The sequence below is a fragment of the Vicugna pacos genome, chromosome 18 (assembly GCF_048564905.1).
Source record: "Vicugna pacos chromosome 18, VicPac4, whole genome shotgun sequence".
In the NCBI taxonomy this organism is placed as follows: Eukaryota; Metazoa; Chordata; class Mammalia; order Artiodactyla; family Camelidae; genus Vicugna; species Vicugna pacos.
Window position 1 is genome coordinate 26,529,893 of NC_133004.1, and position 19,162 is coordinate 26,549,054.

Below are 19,162 nucleotides of genomic sequence, written 5' to 3' on the forward strand. Positions count from 1 at the left end.
TGTGGAGTTGTGTCTAAGAACTCTGCATAACCCAAGGTCATAAGAATTTCTTCCTGTGTTTTCTTCCAGAAGTTTTATGGTTTTTGCTCTTTTATCTAGGTTATATCCTCCATTTTGAATTGTTTTTGTGTGTATATTATAAAGGTCTAAGTTTTTTTTTTTCATGTGGATATCCAGTTGTCTCAGCCACATTTGTTGAAAAGACTTTCCCTATCGAATTATCTTGGCACCTTTGTCAAAAGTCAGTTGGCCATAAAAGTAAGGGTTTATTTCTGGACTCTCAATTCTATCGCATAGATCTAAGTTTGTCCTTATGCCAGTACCAGACTCTTTCATGATTACTGCAACTTTTTGGTAAGTTTTGAAACTGGGTAGTTTAAGTCTTTTAACTTTGTTCTTTTTCAAAATTGTTTTGGCTTTGCTGAGTCCTTTGCACTTCTATGTGAATTTTAGGATCAGCTTGTCAATTTCTACCCCCCCAAAAAAACAAAAAACCCACAAAACCTTCTGGGATCTTGAGAGGGATTGCACTGACCCTATAGGTCAATTGGAGAGATTTGCCCTCTTAGCCATAGTTAATCTACTGATGCATAAATGATACAACATTCATTCTGTTGATGGGCATCTGGTTCTTTTCTTTTTCCTTTTTCATTATTATGAACAGTGCTGTGAACACTGAACGTGTCTGCTGGTGACCATGTAAAGCGTTTCTCTAGATGAACGCCTGTCCTTATGAGTGGAATTCCTTGGGTTTGGGGTGTGTCTCAGTCTGACTTGCAGACGATGCCGGCTTACTTCCTCCAGTGGCTGTGCCAGCCTGCACTGTTTGAGCAGTGGGAATGTGAGAATCTGTGCTGGTCAGCAGCCTACCAACATTTAGTGTGAACAGACTTTCTATTTCAATTTTTCTAATTTAGGAGGTAATAAAATTATATTTATTGTGGTTTTAATGTGCAATTTCCCAATTATAATATGATTGAGCATCTTTTCACGTGTTTGTTGGCCACTGGGATTTCCTTTTTTGTAAAATGCCTTTTGTTGATTCCTTTTGCTCATTTTTCCATTATGTTATCTGTATTTATCTTATTGATTTTTAGGATTTAAACAATATATATTCTGGGTAGTAATTGTCCTCTGATTAATTAGTCTGCTTTCTCCTTTCCTTCTTTCCATACTTCCTTCCCCTCCATCCATCTGTCCATCCAGTTGTCCTTTCTTAGTACTCAGCCAACAGTTATCTTTTCAATTTATCCATTTGCTGTGTTTCAATTTTTTTTTTAAATTCCAGCTTAATTTCAGAAACTGCCAGTTGTCCTTCTAGAATATTGCTAATTGGAATCAAATGAAAAACACTCTTTTAGCATTTTTTTCTGCAGTGTTAGTAAGTTCGATAGCAAGTATTTCAGGCAGAGTAATGTATCAGTCACTTGCTCAGGAAATGTTTGTAACAATGGTTTTCAACCTTGGCTGTATTTTAGAATCATTTGGGAGCTTGAAGAAATTCTGGTGTCCAAGCTGCACCCCTGACCAGCTTAATCAGAACCTCTGGGAGTGGGACCAAGGTGCCTTTATTTTTAAAAGCTCCCCAGATGATTCCGAAGCTGAGAGCCCCTGGTTTGTAGAATACTTTTTCCTTTCCGAGTGTGATGCAGATTGTGGATCTCATGAACTCAGTGTTTCATTGAGGCAGTCACCTGGGGCCCTTGTTAAAAATTCTGACTCCCTGGTGCCTTGGTTTGGAGCAGGGAATCTGTTTTTGAGCACACACCCTGGGGGTGCCTGATTTTTATTGATTTTTGGAAACTGCACCAAAGTTAAAAAAAAAAAACAACTGTGGAATCTTCAAAATAGTGATTTAAAATGTAACTTCAATTCATAACATTATTATGACTTTAACTTTGGATTAAAAAAATTCTGCTTCCTGTTATCTTTATAAAAATATTTGTTTTGTGACACCAGCTTGGGAGGCATGTCAACGCACAGGTGTTGGGAAGTCCCAGCTGTGTTTAATCTGAAATCCTCATTTTGAATTCTCTCTCCTCCTCACCCCACCAGTGGGTAGTAACCATCTCTGAGGGGCTCTGGGTAGGAACTTAAGACATGTCACATCCCTAGGAACCAAGAGCTGTTTGTTTTTCCCAAGCCCTGAAATCTCATGGGGTAAGTGTTTATTAAGTTGGAGCTCTCATAAAGGGCATGCGAAAAACACAAAGCAGGGTGTCAGGAAGTGGAGTTCTGTGTACATCCAAGTGCCATACTTAGTATCAATGCCGTTCTTTCAACAGCTTACATTCCACTCACCTCCAGCCCCCAAATAACACTTGGACTGTAAGAGGATGTTTCACAAATTGGATGCTTGTTTACTTTTAGTCATGTGATGCCAAGGAGAAACTTGATGAATCTAATAATTTAGATATTGGTTAACAACATACTAAAAAACGCATGTCAGCTGACATCTTGATGTGATGAACTTTCTAGGCATTTTCTGCATGTTGGAAGTGCATCCGTTTAGAAAGGGCCCCCCTTTTTAAATGTCCAAATGGTTTGTTTCGATGTGACATTTTTTCTGTCTGAGAGAATGATAAAATATGGCAAGGTTATCCAGTTCCTTATCCTGACTTTTGAATTTGTAAAGACTTCAGGGCATTACTTCTAATTCTTCAAAGTAGAGAGAGATTTTTGTTTCTGATTATATTAGATGACTTCATCTGGGGTTCTGGGGGCCGTGTTGTGTAGCTGCAGTCTTCTGTTATGAGTCCTGAACGTGCTGATGGCCCTCTGGCGTGAGTGATAGCTGAGGCATTGAGCAATTCCCTGCAAAGCCAAAGTGTTCCCAGCGTTGCAGAGTTGAGTTCCAGAGAAACATGCACTCTTTGAAGCTTGTCATGTTTCCTTTTAGAAGGAAAAGTGATGCTAGTTTAAAAAATCCTAGAGATTTACTATCAGGGTCATCTCATAGAAAAAAAAAACATTTAAGAATGAAGACCATTCTCCATCATGAAAAAGTCCACAAACAATAAATGCTGGAAAGAGTGTGGAGAAAAGGAAACCCTCCTACACTGCTGGTGGGAATGTAGTTTGGTGCAGCCATTATGGAAAACAGTATGGAGATTCCTCAAAAAACTGAAAACAGGCTTACCATATGATCCAGCAGTCCCACTCCTGGGCATATATCTGGAGAAAAATATAATTGGAAAAGACACATGCACCCCAATGTTCATAGCAGCACTATATATACAAGGCATGGAAGCAACCTAAATGTCCATTGATAGATGACTGGGTAAGGAAGTTGTAGTATATTTATTCAATAGAATACTACTCAACCATAAAAAAGAATAAAATAATACCATTTGCAGCAACATGGATAGACCAGGAGGTTGTCATTCTAAGTGAAGTAAGCCAGAAAGAAAAAGAAAAATACCATATAATATCACTTATATGTGGAATCTAAAAAAGAGAAAAAAGGACACTAATGAACTCATCTACAAAACAGAAACAGACTTACAGACATAGTAAACAATCTTACTGTTATGGGGGAAAGGGGTGGGAAGGGATAAATTTGGGAGCTTGAGATTTGCAAATGTTAGCCACTATATAAAAAAATAGTTAAAAAACCCCCAGATTTCTCTTGTATAGCACAGGGAACTATGTTCAATATCTTGTAATAACCTTTAATGAAAAAGAATATGAATATATGTATGTATATGCATGACCAGGACATTGTGCTGTACACCAGAAACTGACACATTGTAACTGACTGTACATTTCAATAATAATAAAGAAAAAGAGTGAAGACCATTCTGAAATAAACCAGAGGAAGCCACGCTGAAAAGATGGAGTCATCCGCAAGGACACAGGTTGACTTCCCTCAGTGACCGAGTGCTGATCCTAGTTCAGACCCTCCTGGATAAGATTCCTCAGCCGTGGGTTTCTTGGAGGGAGGTGATAGTGTCTTTCCTTAAGAGACTTGCCACGAGCAGAGTCAACTCTCTTTGTCAAAAGCACAGCGATTTCACTTATCAAATGATTATCTCTAGTGACTAGCCCTGGGCTTGGCACATGGTAAGTACTTGAACTTGTTTGTAGAAACTAAGTTTTCCAGGCCTCGAGTGTTCCAGCCAAGTCGGACATGACAGTGAATTTTCTTTTCTCTGCCCTTTTTCTAGTGTTCAAAGCTTCTTTCGGACACAAGCGTTATTCAGTTCTACCCAAGCAAATTTGTCCTCATCACCGACATACTTGACACATTTGGTAAGTACTAGTCATATTCACCTTAGATCTAAGAAGTACGATTGTTTTGCCGGAAGTTGGACGGTAGCGTTGCTTTAAGTTAGGTTCCGTTGTGGTTTAAGTTATTAGGTAAATCATGAGAGAGACCAAAGCCCCCACCCCGACTCTTGCTCTCCTGCTCGTTAACAAGGGTGCCGTTTTTGAAAGAATCTTAAATTATGTGTTTTCTAACCTTCTCATAGGCTGGTAAGGAGAGTGAGTGAAGCAAGGCGGCCTGGGGGGTGGGACTCATCCACTCATCCTCCCCAGACTAGCTCTGTTCCATCGCCAGCTTCCTCGTGGCATCTGGAACTCACTTTGTTCAGAACTGAACCTGGCACCTTCCCAGCCCTTCCCCACCCGTATGGGGTTTCTGTCTCAGCACCGTGTACCCCGTGGCCCACGCTGGAAATCTGAGAGTCTTCTCCCCTACGCCCCATGTCTAGTCCATCACCAGGTTCTTCAGTTCAGCCTCCTCAGTCTCCCCACAGTGTATCCATTTTTCTGTCCTCACGGTTAAAACTTTAGTCCAGTCCACAGTCCTCTGGCCCCTGGATGACGGCTGTAGCTCCTGTGAGGTCTTCCTGCATCACTGTGGCTGTACCTCGTCCCATGCTCCACCCCTGAAGCTGAATGCTCTTTGGGAGCCCAGCAGAGAGGTCTAGACTGAAGAGAAAACCTGGAGCCCCTTGAAGAAACGAGGTCTCCCTGCTGCTTGGCGATGGTCCGTTATGCTATTGGCAGTTTGCCCAGATCACGTAGCCTCTAGGCTGAACGTATGTTCAGCAGTGAGGTGCCCCTCAAGAACTAGGAAACAGAGTCTTCTGAGAACTGAACCCACGGGAGGTCAGATCAGACATATGCTGTCTTGCCAAGGAAAGACCAGTGGGCTCCCAACTTGGCAAGTCTTGTCTGTAGCGCATTGAAAGATCTAATGTGTCAGAAAACAAAGTGTCACTCAGAGAGACCCATTTATTTCTGCACAGGACGTGGGGGACCTGAGTGTGTTAGAACAAGTAGTGGAAAACCTAACTCCTAATAGTCTTGGAATAGCGGGGAGCATTTATTGGCTTATGTTGAAAAGTCCAGGAGTACTTTCTGGCTTCAGGTACAGCTGGACTTAGGAACTCAAACAATTTCTTCAATACCTTGGGTTTTTCTAGTGCTTTTTCTTGAGTTGCCTTTATTCTCAAACTCCACAAGTTGTCCTCAGCTTCCGTCAGCTTTGCTGCTAGTAGTCCCAGGACAAGGAAAGAACTTTGATCCAAGCTTTCCAACAGAAATTTCATCTCACTGGCCTGGCTTGGATCACATGTCAGTCCCTGAGCCAGTTATGGGATCTGGGGGATGAAATGTGCAGGTTATCCAGACCTGGGTTACCCCAAAGGAAAAAGGGCGAGCTCTTGACAGGTGAAAGGGGAGCGGGAGCTAACTGGTCTAAAGTAAGAGACGCCCCAGCTAACGATAGGACCTTTGGGTGCAGATGACCCTGAGAGGTGGCGTCAGACGATGTGTTGCAGATAAAGAGACAAAATCCCTGCCTTCGTGGGCTGGTGTGCCGGGAAGAGAGGATTCACAGAACAAATAAGTAAATTGTGTGTTAGACAATGATCAGTGCTCTGGAGGGAAAAGCAGCAAACCAGGGCAGGGTGAGGGGAAATGAGGGAAGTGGGTGGGGAGGTGGGGTGGGGCGGGCTGCACTGATAAACAGGGTGGTCAGAGGAAGCCTCGCTGAGAAGGTGATGTGTGAGCAAGCACTTGAGGAGGTGAGGGATGAGCCACAGGCTGTCAACATGGGGCTGGGTTAGGACCAAGAAACAGCCAGTGCAGGGACCCTGGGGTGGGAGCAGCCTGGCAGGTGTGGAGAACTGAGAGGCCAGGGTGGCTGGAGGAAGGGAGGGTGGGCGTGTGGGCGGCGGTACAGGGGCTGACATGGCCAGGAGCCTGCTGGGCCGTGTGGGCCACTGGAGGGACTTGGGCTTCGACCCTGAGGGCGTGAGGAGTCACTTGGGGTGTTAAGCAGAGAAGGCACAAGTTCTGATTTGGGTTTTAATGGGCTCCCTCTGGCTGCTGTGTTGAGACTAAACTGTAGGGTGAGGGTGGGGAGCAGGGAGCCCAGTTAGGAGGCCGATGCAGCACTTCAGGTGAAAAATGAGGGTGGCGTGAAGTCAGGGAGGTGGTCGAGATGGGAGAAGGGATCCTAGAACAATGGGTGCGTTAAGACTCTCAGAGCTGGTACCAGTCACGCACCCCTGGGGCCTCGACTTGTCCTCATGCCCAGCTTACCTTCAGGGAGTGTGGACGTCAGTCAGTGAGAGAGGCCGCTGGCTGTGTCTGGTTTTCCTGACAGTTCTGTTTCTCACGGTGAATTAACACGCTGGCCTGCTGGTCTCCCTCGCCAGCCTCCTGCACGTTTCTTTAGCATGAGTCAGCATCCCTGAGCGCGACTAGCCCTGGGATGCCGATGAGCCTGCCGGGCTGGCTGGATCCAGACAGTAACCTTGCGAGAACTTGGGGCCGCCGTTCTGCCAGCCTCTGTGGCGGCAACCCAGCCCCAGGTGTCAGCCGGCCGGGAGGCGGTGGAGATGCCTGCCATCCATGCTGCATCCCAGAAATTAGCGGGGCTGGGAGTTGACAGTAACAGTGATGAACTCTCAGTGAATAGTGTCCCTGGGCCTGACTCTGTTCTAAGTGCTTTAGAGATATTAAGTCATACCACTTTCATAACAGCTTCGTGAGGTAGGGCCTGTAATTATCCCCATTTCACAGATGAGAAACCTGGGGCACAAGGACATAAAACAGCTTGCCCAAGTCCCAGGGGTAGTGAGTGGCAAAGCTGGGACTCAAACTGAATTTCCTCTGCAGTCAAAGCACCTGCTTTATTTCTCTTGTGCTTGGCTCATGGGGGAAATTCTCTCCATGAAAACTACAAATGCGTGTATCTTTGACTCAGCAACTTCCCTTCTGGGATTTCATCCCAACAACCCGAGTGACCATCCATAGGGGACTAGTTAAACAATGGCATGTCTGTACGTTGGAGTACTGGGAGGCCCCCAGAAAGAGTGAGGATGTGCTGTGTTCCGATGCGGGAAGATCTCCAGGGTACCTCATCATCACATGAGAAACTCAAGATGCAGGACTGCTTCTGTTTTGTGTAAGAAAGGAGGAAAAATTAGAACACTTGATTGTATTCACTTATACTTGCCTGATGAAACTTTAGAAGGATATCCGAGAAACTCATAAAAACGGGATCCCTCAGAAACTTCATTCAGTGTCTCCCATGGCCTTTTTGAATTTTGAACCGTGCGCATTCCCAGAGGTCCCCTTGTCTGGATCTGTTGCTAATAGCATTCCTCAGGACCGCGAGGCGAGGCAGCAGGTGCTCGAGGACACCTTGTTACACTTTGGGCAGTTTTCACCTTTCACTCAAAAAGAGAGTGGAACTGGCCTTGCTTGGGTGGCAGCTCAGTGGTGAGGCCCATCTATGCTCCACAGGACTGTGCGCTCCTGTGTGGGGCAGATGTCTAGTGGTTGTTGATGAGGCTGACCGAGGGTTGGAGCATCTTGCTGGGCGGGGCTGTGGGACCTGGCCCTGGGGAATCTGCAGCGGGCAGGCGTGGCTGCGCTTTCCTTGGGATTTTGCTGGGAGCGGTGAGCAGAGAGCTGGGCGCTCATGTCTCCCTGCTTTTTCCTTGCCTCTTCTCCAGGGTTGTGTGAACTTGAGCCTTGGTTTCTTCATTCGTGAGATGGGCATAGCAGACCCTGCCTCTGGGGGTTTCCGAAGAGAATTAAATGAGAGAACATGTAGGAAGCACATGATGTTTTCCCTCTTCTGAGAGCTTGCTGGCAGGATCCGTGTGAACAGCTTAGAACAGTGCCTGGCACAAAGCAGGGTGCTCAGAAAATGTTAGCCATTGTCACTGATCTATTTTAGTGTCCTTGCTTTATAAGAATGAATCAAGAAAGGAACTAAATCTAGGATCAGGTATTATTTCTTAAAATAGTTGTCCACTAACTTAACAAAAGAAAACAAATATTCACCAAATTCATTTGGCCAAAAATGATTTTCCAGTTAAAGACTCCTTAGAACATGAAGGTGAAATATACAAATTGTGTGTGAGTGTGTGTGTGTGTTTTAAGAAAGCTAGCTTTAGAGAGATGGCAAGCTTTTAGTGGAGGAAGTAAAGGCATTTTACTTAATACCTTTCAGTAAGCCCGGGCCACAAACCCTAGGAGGTGTGAGAATTTACGTGGTTGCACAGCGTGGCTTGCTGTGCTGGGCAATGGCCGAGGTAAACAGCATGCAGTCACAATACCAGGGGTTTTGGGGTCATCTCAAAGGAGGCCTCTCTCATCGCCAGGTGTGGCTGCCGTAGGGAGCCCTTGATGGCAGGTAACCAAACACTTCCTGCCAGGAGGACAAGGGCAGGTGGCGTTGGGAACCCGGGCTTGATCCCTGAGGCTTCCTGGGAACTTCTAAATTGAATCCATGGTTTGGAGCAGTGGTTCTCATCTTCAGCTGTGTACCTGGGGAGCTTTAAAAACACTTCCAATGGTCAAGCTGCGCCCCAGACCCTTTACATCAGAACCTCTGAGGACAGATGCAGGCATCTGCATATTTTCAAGCACCCCAGGTGCTCTGAGTGCTTGGCCAAGGTTGAGAACCCCTAGAGGGAGGAGGCAGGCTTTTGGCAGTTCCTCGAGATTCCCGCACTGAAGGCGAGTTTCAGCTCAGAGACCCATGGTGCCTGCCTAAATGACTCACACTTGAGTGTACATCAGAATTCCCCAGCAAGGCCATTCAAAATTCATATTCTTAGTCCTTGCCCTCCAGAATATTCCTTTTCACTGGCTCTGAGGGGGAACCCAGGAATGTACATTTTCAGTGTGTGTCTTTTAGATGATTGTAATGTAAGTAGTCCACACTCGGAGGGGCACCTAGAGGGCTCCCCTCAGCCTGGCTGGCTTCCCGCACGGAAACCTCGCATTGTGTCATTCCTTGATAATGTCGTTTGAGCTCATGTTCTTTGACCAGCAATGATCCTCATAACTCTCTTGTCTTTTTCTACATGTGGACAAAGTGTGTGGTTCTTTACAACTCTGAATGGTGGGGTTGTGGGGGGAACAATCAGCATGGGGAAATGCTTTTGACATTAAAGGTGATTTGGGAGGGCCCAGAAAATGAATAATTATAACTTTTATCCTTTGAGTATTGATAGTATTTTCCACAATACATGTGCCAAATAAATAAAACTTTTTGTGCTAGGTTAGGGGTTGGCCTGTAGTCCAAGTCCAGACTGACTGCACACTTGTTTTTATAAATAAAGTTTTATTGGGACCCAGCCACATCCATTTGTTTACATACTGTCTGTGCTGCTTCTGAGCTACAGGAGCAGAGCTGAGTAATTGCAATAGTGATTTATGACCTACGCAACCTAAAATATGTTCACCTATTCATCCAGCAAAGATGCAGCACCCACTGTATGTCAGGTACTAATCTCACCTATTCATCCAGCAAAGATGCAGCACCCACTGTATGTCGGGTACTAATCTAGGTACTGGGGATGTGTTAGTTAACAAAACAGACACAAATCTCTGCCCCTGTAGGACTTGTGTTCGTAGGTGAATCTCAAATTCTGTTGCTTCCAGGCACCAGACAGATCATGTACATGAGTGAAGCAGGCTGTTGATGAGAGACAGTAGGGAGCAGTGGGGACTGTGGCAAACCAGGTCGTATATGCACAATTTCAGGGGCAACTACTAATCTGTTCAAGCTCATTCTTACCCTATAGGGAGGTGGGTCATTTTGGGCCCATAGTTTGTGAAGAAGCAGGAAATTTGGGGGTTTTTTCTTCCAGTTTTATTGAGATATAATGGACATACATCACTATGAGTTTAAAGTATACAGCATAATGATTTGACTTACAAACATCATGAGATGATTACTACCATAAGCTCAGTGACTATCCATTATCTCATAAAGGTACAAAATTAAAGAGATAGAAAAAAATTATTTTTTCCTTGTAGTGAGAACTCTTAGGATTTATTCTCTTAACTTTCATAGATAGCGTACAATAGTGTTAATTATATGTATCATGTTGTACATTACATCCCTAGTACTTACTTATCTTATAACTGAAAGTTTATACCTTTTGACTGCCTTCATCCAGTTTTCCCTCCTTCCACGCCCCACTTCTGGTAACCACAAATCTGATCTCTTTTTCTGTGAGTATATGTTAACTTGTTTATTTTTGAAGTGTAATGACCTACAACCCTGTGTTAGTTCTTGTTACTCAATATAGTGATTTGATATTTTTATACATTTCAAAATGATCACCATGATAAGTCTAGTTATGATGTCACCATACAAAGATACTATATAATTATTGACTCTATTCCCCACACTATACATTTCATACCCCTGACTCATTAATTTTGCAACTGGAAGTTTGTCGGTCTTAATTTCTCTCACGTATTTCTCTTCCCCCTGCCCCGTGACAACCATCTGTTCTGTCTGTGACTCTGTTTCTGTTTCGTTTATTCATTTTTTTTGTTTTTTAGATTCTACATATAAGTGAAATCATCCGTTATTTGTCTTTCTCTGTCTGACTTATTTACTTAGCTTAAGTGAAGGATCACTTTCCTGCCTCTTAACAGGAAGTAAAATTTTAATTTACTTTTAAAATTAAAAAACAAGAAACATGGCTTAAATTTGTCCCACTAGGTGGCAGCATACTATCACAAGTTGAAGCTCATCTGGGCGATGCCATCTCTGTGTCCCTAATTAATAAACGTTAATTTAGTGTTTGCTCCTGAAGAGTGCGATGCTGACACCATCTGTCCTTTTCTCCCCAGGAAAGCTGGTGTACGAGCGCATCTTTTCCATGTGTGTGGATAACCGCAGCATCTTGCCAGGTAATGTCATAAGCTGTTCCATGGGTTTCATTCCGCCCTCGAGTCAGGATTAAAAAGTTTCTATCATATCAGGATTTATTGAAACCTAGTTTTTTAAATTTTTGGTATGTTAAAAGAAACACCGTTACAGATTTCTGATCATCTCAGTCTTCTGAAAACTTTCGATCTTTTGACAACCCGGCTAGGAATTTCGGCAGGTAATTTGAATCTGCAGGAATGAAAAGGTATTACAGTTAGATTCAGCTGAACTTTTATACCAACTTAAATTCTTCTGCTGCTTGACACTTTAATATTTTTCCTAAGAAGCAAATTTCTTTTAGAAAAATAATTCTATGTGTATACAAAAGAACGATGTCAAATAAATCAATAATAACAGCTGCTTTGAATCTACAATCTACTCCCAAGTGATGTTTGCGTTAAATTTACTGTCACTCAATTTTAAACTCTCAGGAGGTTATAATAGGACACCTAGATCGCAGATTTCTTCCGTCAGTGTAAATAATGATGCTGCGGCTGGAAGCATGAAGCTCTCGGCAGCGGTGTCCTTTTCCTTTCATTCCTCCTTGCAAGTTCCTAGCACTGCTGAGAGGAAACGAGCTCATCTGCACAAGTTAGCACAACAGGCGCCTCTACTGTCAGCCCACCTCCTTCTGCTTCTAGTAACCGCACCTCCGGAGGATGAAGAGATGCTATCAGTGACAGTAACCCATAATTTGACCTCTTTTCTCTCTGTCTGCGTACGTGCGTTTATCTGTCTCCTGTCTTTTTCTTTTTTTGTCTTTCTGTCTTTCTTTTCTGTCACTTTCTTTCCTTTTCTTTCTCTGTTTCTTTCCTTTCTCTTTCCTTTTCCTTCCATCCTTCTGTCTGTTTGCATTGTTAAAATTATTTAATTTACACAGTTCTCAGAAAGAAAGACGGATAGACAAAACTCTACAGACCTTTAGGGCTAGAAAAGCTGTTAGGAAGCATCTCGCCTTATTGTAGATGGGCAAACCCAGTGGGGAAGGGTCAGGGACTTGCCCCCAGCCCTGCCACCAGCTAGTGAGAGGCTGACTCTTAGCCCTGGACCTGCACTGTCCAGTATGGTGACCACTGGTCTCGTGGGGCCCGTGAGCACTAGAGATCTGACCAGCCCAAACTGAGATGTGCTATGAGTATAAAAAAACAAAACACAACAAAACTGAATTTTAGAGACTTAATACAGATAAAAGACCATAAATTATCTCACTAATTTTTAAACTGATTACACGCTGAAATGATTTTTTGGGATGAATGGGGTTTTACCTTTTTGAATGTGGCTCACATGACGTTTCCACTGGGCAGAGCTGCTCTGGGCCCTCCCCTCCACCACATCACACCGGTGATGTTTCGTAACAGCTCCTTCCATATTGTAGGCTTCTCAGGACCGGGAGGCAGGGGCCAGCCTGCGTGGAAAGGCCTTCTCTGTCAGTGGAAGGAGTGGGGAAAAATGGGTGCATTTATTTCACACTTGCCAACTTTTCTTCCCGGTGCTATGCCAGCAGCAGTAAACTCAGCCCGCAGGAATTAAACCCAGATAGGTGTTTTCTTTGGCTTATAACAGAATTAAAAAAAATTTTTTTGATATAGGTTCTACTTCTTCCTGTTGTATGTGTAATTGTTGAAAAATATTTATATTACCTGTCTGACTCCCAGAGACATTTGATTTTGAACCTACTGCAATGGTGATCCTTCCTCCCAATTTTCTCTAACTATACAAACAACATTTTAGGGCTAGTTAAGGAAAAAGTACTAATAACTTTCTCCTACATAGGCTATAAAAGTTCAAAATAAAAGGCTATTTTCATAGTCACTTCCAGTTCTTGTCTACATAAATTAATTAGCACACTTATCACTAATTCTTCCCTCCCCAGATACCTATTTTTATGTTGATCAATGCAAAACCAGCTTTTGTTTTTTAAAAAATAATTTCATTTTCCCATCTTTCGGTTCAAACCTTCCTCTGCATATGTTTTCTCTGTTTCCAAGAACCTGACAGAGAAAGGGGCAAACTCTTCTCAAAAATGCCAGTGGTCTTGGGGATGACTCTTAACAATAATTTTGAAGAAAGCTTTTGAAACCTAATGTGCAGAATTCTGCCTAAAGAAATTATGTACAGAGAGAACTCCCGTGGCATGTGTACTCATTCTTTCCATTTGAATCAAGTTCAGACTGTGAACTTAGTATTTGAGCCCTTTACCTGCAGGAGTTTTAACTATGGCAGAGCCCTAATGAGCTCAGAAGGATACTGGTGTCCTTTGGGTTCATGGAAAGTACATGGCTGCTAGATGTGGTAATTTTTTCCCAACATTTCTTAATCCAGCATTATAAGTGAAGACACCATGTACTTGAAGTGATAAAACAATTTTATTTCCATCTTGGGGGAAATAATTTGGGTTTATTTTGTTGTGGTTCTCATCATCAACTGTGGGCATTCCTGTCTTCAGTTTTTCCCCGTGGCCGACGTAGGCTGCATCTGGATGAGCAGTGTCCTCAACTGACCAGGCCTTTCAAGCACATATTAAGATGCCATGACATCCCTATGAGCACTGTTACGTAAAGAGACCTCTCACTGCCAGGGCTGAGACTTGGCAAATGAAAGGGAGCTAGACTCGCTGGTCTCCTCCCTCCTCCTAAAATATCCACCGAAGTTCAGGGTTGAAAGCAGCAGCACCATAAAAGAAAAATAAGTGGGAACTAGAGGAAAATATCTCTGCTCTTTGTGACGTCGACATCTCTTCTGAATTAATCTCCAAATTGTGACTTCATTCTCCATGTAGCAGCCCAAGCACTAAAGTATATCCTGTCCCGTCCTGTCGTTCCTCTACCCTTGAGGGAGTTTCCATCGCACTTAGTGAAACTCTCAGACTCCTTGGCAAGGCCATAACCGCATGTGACCTGGCTTGTGATGCCTGCTTCTCCCCTTCCTGCTCTCGCCACGTTGGCTCACTTTCCTGTTCTTTGACCACACCAGAGGTCATGCGTACCTCAGGACCTTTGCACTTGCTGTTTCCTCCTCCTGGAATACATTTCCTTCACCTCTAAGCTTGGCTGGCTCCTTTTTATAATTCAGGGCGCAGCTCAAATGCTGAGTATGCAGGAGCCTTCTCTGACCGTCACCCTGTCTAATGAAACTGCCTCCCCTGCCCATTACCCAGGTCACTTTGTATTCCGTACTTAGTTGCATATCTTTCATAATGTTAACTGCAATTGAATATTACCGTATTTGTTTGCCTGCTTATTCTTTTTCTGTGTTTATTATGTTTCTTCCCCTACTGGAATGTAAACTTCATGAGGGCAGGATCTCTCTTATGTACTGTTTATCTCCCCAGAGCTGAAGATACTACCTTTGGTTCCTAAAATGTCCATGTTGAGCAAGTGAAGTAAAGGGATATAATATTTAGTTTGCTGTAACATTTTTTTCTTCCGGTTTTATTTAATTACTTTTTTCTGTAATATTTTGAAGTCCTGCATAACATAATCCTACTCTGAAATTATCCCTTGAGCAAGAAGGAAAGCCTAAATGCCTTTGGATTGTACGTGCAGATTATTGTAGGCCTTGTAGTTAGTGTGTAACCCGCAGGGCAACTTGCCTTTAGTGTGATGTCCAGCACTCTCTGGCAGCTTGAATCACTGTCCACCCTTTACTGCACCTCCATTCCCTCAACTGGAAAGTGAGTGTTTTTATTAGATGACCTCAGAGACTTATTTTTGCTTTTGGGTCTCAAGTCATATGATTCAGTCATATGAAGGGAAATTAACCCCACCTCTCCCTTTTCCAAAAGGCAAGATTGACAAATGAATTTGAGAATAACCCTTATCTCTTCCTGTCTGGATCTCTTGGAACTTGAAAAAGTTACTTTTAAGTGCACGGGGTTCAGGCCAGGAAAGGGAAAATGGTAATTTCCCTTCCCTTTGAAAATGGCAAGCGAATAATTCTCCAATGAATGAAGCATGCCAGAACATCCAAAAATAGATAAATACTTGAGATTGCAGTTCCAAAATATCTGCAGTTGTGATTAGTGACTGTTCCGTGCTCTTGAAATACCTAGAGTTTTATCATTTCGCTGATTCCATAGGAATTTTGATCACCTTAATTGTGTACCACCGAGGAGCAGAAAGAAGAATCAGGGATGAAAAATGACTCACTAACGACAAGATGAGACCAACAAACTAATATTCATTTGCTGTGTTCTAAAGGAATTTAGATTGAATCCTAACCGTGTAGAGCACAGCCCGTGGTGGGATCAGGCTCCAGCCTGTGGAGATTATTTAGAAGAAATCACTTTCAAGTGAGAATTCAACAGTGGCCTTCTTGCTATTGAGTTTTTTGTTTGTTTGCTTTTGTTTTCGTATTTCCTTATGCTTTTCCATTTCTCATTAAGATGTGTGTCATGGTTGGGCTTGGGTGTCACTGCCAGAAAACTCAAAAAGTTACAGTACAGAAGGTCAGGGCTAGCGGGGCAGCCAGCCCATGGTGCCAGCAGTCCTGACTTTTGTCTTGTTCTCGTGGTTCAAGATGGTTGTGGAGGTTCCAGCCATTGTATCTGCATTCCAGCCAGCAGGAAGGAAGGAGTGAAGATGAAGTTCCTTCCCTTCCAGTTAATCTCCTAAACATTGTCCCACTGTTTATATCCTGGGATGAGAACTTGGTCGCATGGCCACCCTGAGCCGCAAGGATGGCCATATGCCCAGCAGAAAATGAGAGTTCTGTTATTAAAGAGGAAGAGAACAGATAATGGGGGCAAGTGGCAGTTTTGCCACAAGGTGACTCAAGTCTTAGCGCCATAATTGAGCTGGCAGCCTAAACCTGGCTGGTTTCTCACCTCAGGGTCTTGATTCACCTTCAGGTCTCGTCTGTGTGGTATTTAGAGCACAAACTTGGGTCACATTTCTTGTTACAGCTGCAGGTTCCTCAAGCATCTGGAATGCTTAACAATACCATCATGGTTACTGGTAGGTAGGCCAGGAACCTCTGGATTAAATCAGAGGCAGTGGCTAAGAACGTAGGCTGCGGAGCCAGATTGCCTGAGTTAAATTCCAGGTCTTGCATCTGCTTACTGTGTGCCCTGGGCAAGTCACTAAACTTCTCTGTGCCTCGGTCTCTGTGTCTATAAAAGAGGACAATAAAAGTACGAAGCTCAGAGGGCTCTTGTGGGGATTAGGTGAGCTGACATCTGTAAAGCACTCTGAGCAGCACCTGGCACTTAAGAAGCCCCTGTGTGTATGCTGTTACCATCACCAGTTGGTTCCTAATAATAATGATATTTGGAAGGAAAGACATAGAAGGACTTGGTGCCCCTGCTCCTTCTTCTGCTCCATTGTAACATTTTCCTATCCCAGGACTCAAAGCGGCTGTAACAGATCCCAAGAATTAGGAAGGCTGATGGGTATTATTTTTGTATTACAGATCACTTCTCTCCAGAGAATGTAAATGACACAGCCAAAGAAACATGCTTAAATTGGTTTTTCAAGATTGCTTCCATCAGGGAACTCATTCCCAGATTGTATCCTTTTTTTTAATCTGATGATTTTAAAGATAGGCTGCAATAGATGCGCTGTTAACAGAAGCCATGTGAGGGGATGCCCTGAAATTCCTGTTGAAAATTCGGTCCCTTTACGGTTGCTCGCCTGGAAATACAGGGCCAGCCACGTTGTCCAAGAAGCCCTTGTACTTTGGCTCTCCCCAGTTTTCTGGGTTTTTTTTTTTTACTTTGAATATGATGCCATGTACCAGGCTTTTGTTTCCCTGAGGAACATTCCCACATTAATTCTCTCAGTTAAAATGCTTCATCTTTATGTGTTTTCTCTGGTTCCAAGAACTTGAAAGGAGCAGGGTCAAGCTTCTCTGCACAGACGCCAGTGTTGAAGAACAGAGAATTTGACTTAAACACAAATGGAATCTTAGTTCTCTGAAGTTTCATCCTTTCCCCGTAAAGCCTCCATTGGAAATGTTCAAAACCCAGCTTAAATGTCCCCGTGCAATCATGAATTGGCGTATAACATTTTCCAAATTTGATCTTAAATAAGTATAAAACCTTGAAGACCAAATATAGAAACTGCCAGCCACTAGCTAATTTAATTCTCTGGATTGTTGAGAGCTGTCGTGGCCCCCTCTCCTGGAGACACACCTCCTCCTCTTCGTGAATAGTTTCGTCTTTTCCCTACAGGGAACGGGCCGTCTGGAAAATGCCTTCCTTAACAGAATGTTTTTGTAGTTATGTGGAAGCCTCCATCCTGAAGTGTAACAAGTTCCTCTCCAAAACGTAAGGGTCCTCTTAAATGTCTAGAACGGTAACATTTCCCAAAAAACCTCTGTCTCACACACCCTGATGGCAAAAGCTATCATTTTTTGAGGAGTTGGCGAGTAGCGGATCTGGTGCTAAGCACCTGCCATCCGTTTTCTTGTTTAATCCAAATAGCTTAGAGAGAGCTTTTTTTTTGGTTTTTTTGTTTGTTTCTTTCTTGGGGGGGGTTGTTTGTTTGTTTTTTAATTTATTTTTAAAAGGAGTACTGGGGATTGAACCCAGGACCTTGTGCATGCTAGGCATGCGCTCTACCTCTGAGCTATGCCCTCCCCAACCTTGAGATAGTGTTTTAATCTTCATTTTGTGGAAAAAACTCCAGCTGGAGAGGTTGGCTGAGTAGCTCACGGAAGATCAGGTCAACTGGATTTGAGTCCCAGCTCTGCCGTCACTAGCCGTGTGGTCTTGAGAATGTTACTTATCATCTCTGACCCTCGGTCTCTTCTGTGAACAAGGCGCTAAGAAGGGGCCTGTGAGGGTAGCTTGAGCTGCACACAGCACACTGAGAGAAGCCCCTGTGGGCCCTCGCTCAGTGTTTGCTGCTGCTGTCCGAGACGATGGAGAGGACAAAGATGTCAGGAGCAAAAGCCTTTGCCCCTAAGCCTTCTGCTACTCGGGGTCACCTCGGACATTGTTTTGAGGGTCGTTTGCAGAGCCTGGAGAAACCAGACCTGCTCTCTGAAGAGCGGGTGAGATACTGAACGCTGCTGGATAACATCTGGAAAATAAACTCCTCAAAGCCACGGGCTGACTCACACTGCTCCAAGGAGTAGTTTGATTTGGTTTAGAATGTGTACCAAATGTGTTTGATTGGGGTGGCTTGGCGGGGAGTAACATGGTGCCAAAGAGACAGTTATTTTGCCTCGTCAGTTGGGAGAGGATAATGCCTGAGGCAGTCAGAAGTCCCATGTGGCAGGAGAAATAAATGAAACACAGTTTGCATTGATGGCGGATGCAGGTGTCTGGTGCTAGGAAGGGGCGGGGCCCAGGGCAGTAAACCAGCGCCAGGGGATTAAGGCGAAAATATTAAAGGGGTCAAACCTGTTCAGTTTCAAAAGTACAGGAGCTAGTGACTTGTTGATGGAAAATAATTGGGAGACAGAAATTGTTAAATTAGTTAAATAAATGTGACCCGAAGCAGGAAAACTGTGAAGGTTAGACGTCAGCACTGAGCAAATGGTAAAGATGAAAGAAACCGTTCAAAGAATGAATCATTTCAAGAGAGAAAGACTTGTTACGTGGCCTTAGAAAACTCAAACTTTGACCTTGGTTTGTTCCTGAAACTTGGTTCCCCCCCTACATTTAGGAAGTTTAGCTTTATCTTTAAAGATAAAAGAACAGGGGGCTCTCCCACGGGGTGTAACGCTGCTCTTTGTCTCTGACAGGGGGATTTCAGAGTGTCTGCCCCGGCTCACATGCATGGTTCGGGGCATCGGGGACCCGCTGGTGTCGGTGTACGCCAGGGCCTACCTGTGCCGGGTAAGCCGTGTCCCTGCGCTCACACGTGTGACTGTCCCGTCTCCTTAAATGTTCACGCGGGCTTCTCCTTCCCCGCCACCTCACAAGTCGCTGGAAGAAGGGCTTTATTAGCTGCTAATTTTAGAGCACAGCTTGTCCACAGAAAGCAGAGCTGTAGGATTTCTTTTAAAAATTAA

General features: G+C 43.9%; 1 protein-coding gene across 1 annotated transcript in view; it reads left to right on the plus strand.

Annotated features, from left to right (window-relative positions):
• VPS35L (VPS35 endosomal protein sorting factor like) overlaps nucleotides 1-19,162 on the plus strand; it is a 108,073-nt gene that overhangs the window by 20,328 nt on the left and 68,583 nt on the right. The window contains exons 8-12 of the mRNA XM_072942690.1: nucleotides 4,167-4,251; nucleotides 11,125-11,184; nucleotides 16,613-16,709; nucleotides 17,421-17,468; nucleotides 18,893-18,986. Coding sequence (XP_072798791.1) covers nucleotides 4,167-4,251; nucleotides 11,125-11,184; nucleotides 16,613-16,709; nucleotides 17,421-17,468; nucleotides 18,893-18,986 — 384 coding nt within the window. The remainder of the gene's footprint in view (nucleotides 1-4,166; nucleotides 4,252-11,124; nucleotides 11,185-16,612; nucleotides 16,710-17,420; nucleotides 17,469-18,892; nucleotides 18,987-19,162) is intronic.